Source organism: Osmerus mordax, chromosome 3 (assembly GCF_038355195.1).
Source record: "Osmerus mordax isolate fOsmMor3 chromosome 3, fOsmMor3.pri, whole genome shotgun sequence".
NCBI lineage: Eukaryota > Metazoa > Chordata > Actinopteri > Osmeriformes > Osmeridae > Osmerus > Osmerus mordax.
In genome coordinates, this window is record NC_090052.1 from 2,633,577 (window position 1) to 2,642,017 (window position 8,441).

The window sequence follows — 8,441 nt, forward strand, 5'->3', positions numbered from 1 at the left end:
ATCCCGTTCTTCATCCATCACACTATCCCTCCATCAATGAATCCCTCCACTCCTCCATCCATCCCTCCCTCCATTTAGACAGCTAGTCTTATGTCCTAGGAACTGGATCACTTTGACTTACTGTATTTTAGAACGTTAGAATCCTACTCTCATCGAATGCTCTGTCTTCACCCCTCCAGGACATTCACCATGGCAACGGGACACAGCAGGCCTTCTATAACGACCCCAACGTGCTTTACATATCCCTGCATCGCTACGACGACGGGAACTTCTTCCCTGGCAGTGGAGCACCTGAGGAGGTCTGTCTGCCTGTCTGTCTGTCTCTCTTCCTGTCTGCCTGTCTGTCTGTCTCTCTTCCTGTCTGTCTGTCTGTCTGCCTGTCTCTTCCTGTCTCTCTTCATGTCTGTCTGTCTGTCTGCCTGGTTCTCTTCCTGTCTGTCTGTCTGCTTGTCTCTCTTCCTGTCTGTCTGTCTGCTTGTCTCTCTTCCTGTCTGCCTGTCTCTCTTCATGTCTGTCTGTCTGGTTCTCTTCCTGTGTGTCTGTCTTTTTTCCTGTGTGTATGTCTCTCTCTCTGTCAAAGTTCATACCCAAAGCATGAGCCTGAATCCTCATGTGTCGGGCAGTCAGAGATGAGTAAGTGTGTTCCTGTGTGATCTGGTGTCCAGGTGGGGGCTGGTCCAGGCATGGGCTTTAACGTCAACATCGCCTGGACAGGAGGGGTGGACCCGCCCATGGGCGACGCAGAGTACCTCACAGCATTCAGGTAAACAGACTCCAACCGCAGAGTACATCATAGCATTCAGGTAAACAGACTCCAACTCAACTCCAAAAGCCTTCAACATCTACACAGGCTAACCCTGCTCCAGGGGCAAAGGTTGAATTATGTATGAAAACCAGTCCATTTGTTTCCCCACTTTTTATGAAGAAAATAATATTTAACGGCCTCTTCCACGGTTCCAAAAAAAGCTGTCCCATCCACGTTAGAAAACCAAACCTGCGCTCCTGTGCGGCTTTTAAGACTCTGCAATGTGTAGATCTTTTAAGACTCTGCAATGTGTAGATCTTTTAAGACTCTGCAATGTGTAGATCTTTTAAGACTCTGCAATGTGTAGATCTTTTAAGACTCTGCAATGTGTAGATCTTTTAAGACTCTGCAATGTGTAGATCTTTTAAGACTGCAATGTGTAGATCTTTTCAAACCAGAATCTCCCCTTACCCCAGGACGGTGGTGATGCCCATAGCCAACGAGTTCTCCCCCGACGTGGTCCTAGTGTCCGCCGGGTTCGATGCCGTGGAGGGACACCAGTCTCCGCTGGGGGGATACAACGTCACTGCCAAGTGTGAGTGGGACCTTCTGGATCTTTCTGTCTCTCTCTCTCTGTCTCTCTCTCTCTGTCTCTCTCTCTCTGTCTCTCTCTCTGTCTCTCTCTCTGCCTCTCTCTCTCTGTCTCTCTCTCTCTGTCTCTCTGTCTCTCTCTGTCTCTCTCTCTCTGTCTCTGGTCAGAAACGGCCTGTTTTCACAGCGCCAGATTCCGCTCTGCCCTTCGTTTGATTTGATAGAGCGGTTTCTTCCTTGCCTTTTTACTTTGAGCCAGTGTGTCTAACCCACACCCCATCTGTGTTACGCTACTGCCCCCACCTGGAGTATGGTAGCACTACACTAACTGTCAATGGAAGGATTCATTGAAAAGTAAAGGTTTTTATAGTCGGCCCAAAGGTGACACAAAGCTGACACGTTCATGGGCTGGTTTTCATAGATCCCGAGTTTAACTGTAACACACATGACTTGCTGTTGATCTTGCCGGCTATCGATGGTCGTATCGAACGGCCGTATTGACCGCCTGCTCTGCCGCCCCTGCCCAGGTTTCGGTCACCTGACCAAGCAGCTGATGAAGCTGGCGGGCGGGCGCGTGGTGCTGGCCCTGGAGGGGGGTCACGACCTCACCGCCATCTGCGACGCGTCCGAGTCGTGCGTGGCCGCGCTGCTGGGTGACGAGGTACGGCCCCCGGCGATGCTCTTACAGTCACTGCTGCATGCTGGGAAGGGTCTCATCACACCACACTATCTTTATTAATTCATATCATTTTTTTAAATTTTTTAATTAAATATTATACCATTGAATTTAATTATTTTATATAACCTTTATTTATTTTAAATTATTATTATTTTATATTTAAATAAGTTCTCTGTAGGTACACGTGGGGTGTGTATATAAAATTGTATTTAAATACAATTTAATCTTTTTAATTTTTATAATTACATTTATATTTCCATGTAACCGTCCTACACACCCCTCTCTAGGGTCAAAACACACCCCACTCCTGGGTCATAACACACCCCACTCCTGGGTCAAAACACACCCCACTCCTGGGTCATAACACACCCCACTCCTGGGTCAAAACACACCCCACTCCTGGGTCATAACACACCCCACTCCTGGGTCATAACACACCCCACTCCTGGGTCAAAACACACCCCACTCCTGGGTCATAACACACCCCACTCCTGGGTCATAACACACCCCACTCCTGGGTCAAAACACACCCCACTCCTGGGTCAAAACACACCCCACTCCTGGGTCATAACAGACCTCTCTCCCCTCCTCCTCTGCTTCCTTCAGCTGGACCCAGTACCCCCGGCTGTCCTGCAACAGAAGCCCTGTCCCAAAGCCTCCGCCTCTCTGGAGAGGGTTATAGAGATCCAGAGTGAGTCTCTCACACACACACACACGCACACACGCTGTACTCCAGGAGAGGCGGCATGGGTGTTTATGTCCTCTTCCTCTCTGGTCCAGGTAAACACTGGGGCTGTGTCCAGAGATTGGCCCCCACCGTAGGCCAGTCCCTACTGGACGCCCAGCGGAGGGAGAAGGACGAGGCTGACACCGTCACCGCCATGGCCTCCCTCACCGTGGATACGGAACAGCCAGCCGCCGACAACGTTGCCACAGAGACCAGCAGGTATGGAGGGGCCAGGCCAGGATATACTTCCAATCCGTCCGAAACAAACGCGGTTTCGCACTCAGGGCCGTCGGGACATGATGTCACAGAGGGTAACGATGTCACAGAGGGTAACGATGTCATTTCCTGTTTACCCCAGGTCCACAGAGGAGCCGATGGAGGAGGAGCCCGTGTTGTAGGACGCAAGCGACAGCAGCCGGGAGAAACTTTGGTCTCTCCTCCACCTCCGGCACCAAGTCTCCTACAGTCACCTCTCCCCCTTCCAGCCTTCCTCCTCTCCACCCTTCATTTCCCTCCGTCTATCCGGGCTGCATGAACGTCAGCCTGTGGGTGGTGAGTGTGCCAGGCGCACGCGCGCGTGTGGAGGGACAGAGGACACCCAGTCCTCCGGGGTCCAACGCGGGCGGACGTTTGCGATCGGCCGAGGGGGGACACGCCGTCGAGAGGCGAAACCTGTTTCGGACGAGCCCGTCTTTTCTTCTTCTCCTTCATCTTCTTTTTTTTTTGTATTCCTCGGAAACTGAGCGGGCGTAGCGGATTTCTACATCTCCCGTGACACTTTGTACTTTTCAGGACGCAAACTCCCAAAAAAGCCATCAAGCAGCAAAAAGGATTTCGAAAACAAACACAAGAGCTCCCTCACGCACTTCCCCGCCTCGCACACTGTGTTGGACGGGCCGTCCCCTGCAGGGGAACGGGCGGGGTTTATATCTGCAGATCGGCGCTCTGTCACCCGGACCGCCCCTATTGTCCCTTTGCTGTGTCTTGCATTTCGGTATTTCTACGTGTCTGTTCAAATAACATGTAAAAGGAAGCACACAAACATATATGTGTATGATATATGTTTAACGTATATATGTGGCTTTATGTGTGTGCTATATACACATATTTTGCATATAAATATATGGGTATATATATATGCAAATATATATATATATATATGTATATTTATACTGTATATTCCTTTGGCTGTGGGCAGGAGATTGCAGTGGTTGATTTTGGAGGTGGGGCTGGGGAATTCTACCGCGGGGACTGACGGAGTTGACGAGAGAAAATCTCTCCACCGGTACTCAAGCCGTGTCTCTCTCTCGCTCCTCTCCTCTGTGTACACGGGACAGGGGCGACCCAGAGTGCTCCTCTCCTCTGTGTACACGGGACAGGGGCGACCCAGAGGGCTCCTCTCCTCTGTGTACACGGGACAGGGGCGACCCAGAGGGCTCCTCTCCTCCTCTGTGTACACGGGCGACCCAGAGGGCTCCTCTCCTCCTCTGGGACAGGGGCGGCCTGGGGTCTGTCAAACGCGGTCGCAGGCCTGGTGCGATAGCCCCCGTGGACTGGACGAGGAAGAACTGTGTCGACCGGGGGCTGGGACTGTGTATTCCTGCGGGCCGTGTGGTCTCTCTCCCTCTCTCTCTCTCTCTCTCTCTCTCTCTCTCTCTCTCTCTCTCTCGGGAGGGAGACGTTTTTATTTCGAAGATCTCGGTGCCTTCTCTATATACGAAAACCCCCAAATGAATTCACGACCACCTGCAAGGACGCAGACGAACAGACAAACCTACACACTCGTTATCCTTACGTTTGTTTATTTGAAAATGCCTTAATTTTCTCCAGAGCGCGCACTGTTTTAGCCATCTACAGCAGAAGCACATGCTTCTACACCTCCTACTGTGTGTGTCTCTCTCTCTCTCTCGTCATGTTCTGCTTCCTTCCTGTCTGAACGCGTGGTCACACGTGCAGAGGTCTGGAACTCACCCCTCTGGAGTCCTTGGGGCCCGTGTCCCTCATTCATCCCAGGCACATTGCAGCCGTTTGCGGGATTGAGACCCGAATTTTTGGGGGAAACGCTACGAAGACCAACTACTTTTATTGCTATGTCACACGCTGTCATCTGTAAATACTGTTTCCTGTTCAGCCACACATCCTTCTACTCTGCCGTTCTCCATTGGTTGCTGGAGGACAGACTGAAAAAGGTCAAAGGTCACTTTTTAAAATGAGCTTTTTTCTTCCTTTTTTTTTATTAAAAAAACATACAAAAACAGAATAATATATATATATGATACTTAAATATTACAGTGTTAATCCAATCAAATTGGATTTGAATATTATATTTGAGAGAAGAAAAACTGAGGTTTCAAGTAAAAGGCGCCTAACTAAGCACATCGTGGTCCTGTTCTCCACTTGACATCTTGATACGTCTCGTTTCTCGCCCGCCCCAACAGGTGATGGTTTGTTTGTTTCCGGTGAGCGGGCGGACTTGATGTCGGGTTTTTTTCTCGTAACTGTCAGTCAAGACTTGCTCGGCGATTGGGGAGGTTAAAGGGGCGGGGGACGTACGGAATATGACACAGCCAGAAAAGAGCACCCACCTTAGACACTGCAATATCCCAACAAGCCACGGCTGGACGCCGCGTCTTCAGTCAACACGCTCGGTGTGAGGTCGCTAAACTGACCGCCGCCGACTTGCCCTGATTGGTCAGCATTGAGGACACTGACGAAATGTTTGTGACGTGGTCTCACTGAGGCCGTTGCCGTTGACACCTCTGAGAAGCACGGGGGGGATTACTCTCAGATCGTATAAGGTAACCTTGTGAAGGACACTAATTACGTTTCATTTACTGTATGGAACACCAGATCGTGGTGCATCATAAAAGTCTGCCTGGCATGTTTGCCTCTGTTCAATCTCAAGCCATACAGACGTAGACTAACTCTCAGCATCTAACTACTGGGTTTGTGTCTGACAAGCGTCGACAGTAACAATACTGTCACTGTCCCGTCTCCTAGCTGGCTATCTGTCCTCCTTCTCCAGGCCCTTACGATCCCCAACGTCACAAGACTGTAAATTGCACTTTCACTACATACTTGTAAAGGCAAAGGTCCGTTTGAGAAGGATACATTGCTCCGCGTCCCTGTAATTCTCCTTACGAAAAAAACACTTTATCTTACTCGAACCCCCTTCATACGATCCGCTGATGTACCAACAGTTGTGTGGCCGTTTGTTTGTGTTGGTTTGTGTTGGTTTCCAGTGGGGCAGTCTTTCCCCGGTCAGAAGCACAGAGCCCGGTGAGGTAACCACCGCAGAACAGACATTGTATTTGGCTGTTTCACAGAACTTTAAACACGTTTTTTGTTTTTACTTAAATGATCTGAGCCAAATGCTTTGTTGTCTCGTGGAGTTGGGGGGGGGGGGGGGGGGGGGACTGTTCTGGCATGTTCTATACTGTACACAGAGAGGGTTCTCCTTCGCTCGTGTGTGGGTTTGTGTCTCTGAGTGGAGCATTCACTACAGGGACTTTTGTGACCTTGTTTCGTTCTGTCACTCACCGTGTGGTTCCTGCTCATAGTCGTGTCTCTCCACTGTGTATGAATGGCATGGTATGGGCTCTAATGGTTACTGACTGTCCTGTGTCTGGTGGCGTGGGTTTGGCAGAATTCTGCTATTTTTTGATTGATTGATTGATTGATTGATTGACCAGGCTCCGATCTACAGTCCGCCTCGCAGGTTATAGAATGGTGCGAGGGTCACTAGGGGTCACATCGGTTTCTTGGGGTGATGTTGGGTGGCAACAACAACAAAAAAGACAAAAAGATGGCGACTACTTTTAGTAAAGGAATGTTTTGGGATCAGTCGCCTGTGATACAACTGCTACGAGTGGCAACCATTCTAATAGGGCCTTGCAGAATTCTTTTTGTTATTGTATTCAACAGATACTGGAATACATCCAGGTGTGCGTGTGTGTGTGCGCGTGTGTGTGTGTGTGTGTGTGTCTAAAGGATATTGACTTATTCACCATTGAAGATATAGCTTTATTGTTGCTGCCACACACTATTTTGCTATTCAGTAAATAATGTATATTTATTGATATTTCATACGTTGTGTATATGTAGTGACCTATGATCGTCGAGGTTCAAAGAGTAATTGTATATTTTTTTGACGTTGGAAAGAGAAGTATGTCTCTTAACATTGTGTCTCCTCCACTGAACTGGTGTTTTAATCTTCACTTTCTGTGGCTGGATGTTTGAATATATGTGACCGTCTTTTACCTTATATTTTGAATATATGCTTTCTCTCTCTTCTGGTCATAATTAAATGCAGACATTATGAATTGATCAAAGCACATTCCTTAATTTCATGTGTTCTTCTTTCAAATGCTTTCCTCTTGCGACAATACAAATGTTTATACTAATTGCTACTCACGTGTATATAAATGCATATATGTGTACACATGTGCAATACACGCTATTTGAGCAATCTATTACTGTGACTATTATTGATGATAATCGCTGTCCCTTTGAATTATCTCTTTTCTTTAATTCTTTTCATGAATTGCATTGTGCACAATTCCACTCAGTGGGTAACAGTGCGAGTGCAGTAAGGATCTTAAAAGGGAATCTTCAGTCTAATAATTACTGTTTTATTTCAGGTTTTGTGTACATTTAAAAATATATATATATCCCTTTTTTATCTCATTGTAATGTTGTGACATGCACCTATTTTTTCTTTCTCTTGTTTTTTTTGTTGTTTTTTTAAAAGTGGGCCTGTTGTTTAAATTGTCTGAAACTCAATAAAGCGATTCACTGCTCCAGTACAAAGAGGCGCTACAGAGCGACGGTGTGAATCTTTCCCAGTGTTGCTTGGAAGCTGCGTGCATAAAACTAAAGAACGGCTTTAGAAGATATAAATACAGATATGCCTCTCTCCATGAACAGATGTTGGAGTTGTGGAAGTGGCTTTGGTGGAGCTCAAACCCAAATTTAGGATGACGGAAGTCCCACCAAGTCAGATGGTGAAAACATAGCAGAAGAGTTCAGAGGTCGAACGTTCTCCCTGTGTAATTATGGTCATCATAATCATAATCACTTTAATCACCGAACAAACAAACATTTGGTGCGTTTGACGTTTTGTAAGTAGGCCACTTATTTTAAAATATGTGTTACATAACATCACACAAAACATGATGTTTGTTCAACTGTTGAAAACGCATTTTGCGTAAATGAGTGAACTGGCCCAAAGGTGGCTGCAGTATCTCTAGTCAGTAGTCCTAACGGTTGTTGAACTAGCAGATTCAAAACTCGTAAATTGTTTAAAACCCATGAATCGCCCAATAAAGGCATGTTTTCACAAATTTACCCAAGGATAACTAGTCTAACTAGTCGCTCTGGATAAGAGCGTCTACTAAATGACTAAATGTCTACTGTAACGGGGTTGTCCTCCCTTGGATAAGCAAGGTTAAGAGGACATAACCTTATTATGACCTCAAATCACAAAGCCACATGAATTTCTTTAAGTGTACATGCCAACACCTGCACTCGTCCCAGCCTTCCTAATCATATTATTTTATCTCAAATGAATGTTACTGTATTTTGTTATTTGGCACATTTCCAAGATTGTTCCCGTTCTTTCGTGTGACACACCCATCAATATCATACGTTGTTGGCAGTGACGCCTCAGCGTGATTTGTACGTGAACCGAGCGCTCCGGG

At 47.3% G+C, this 8,441-nt stretch overlaps 1 protein-coding gene across 1 annotated transcript in view; it reads left to right on the forward strand.

Annotated features, from left to right (window-relative positions):
• The window catches only part of hdac5 (histone deacetylase 5), a 13,375-nt gene extending 5,815 nt beyond the window's left edge, over window positions 1-7,560 (forward strand). The window contains 7 exon segments of the mRNA XM_067231443.1: window positions 180-299; window positions 666-763; window positions 1,222-1,340; window positions 1,864-1,997; window positions 2,622-2,706; window positions 2,796-2,961; window positions 3,101-7,560. Coding sequence (XP_067087544.1) covers window positions 180-299; window positions 666-763; window positions 1,222-1,340; window positions 1,864-1,997; window positions 2,622-2,706; window positions 2,796-2,961; window positions 3,101-3,140 — 762 coding nt within the window. The 3' untranslated portion in view covers window positions 3,141-7,560.
• Window positions 7,561-8,441: the final 881 nt, after the last annotated feature.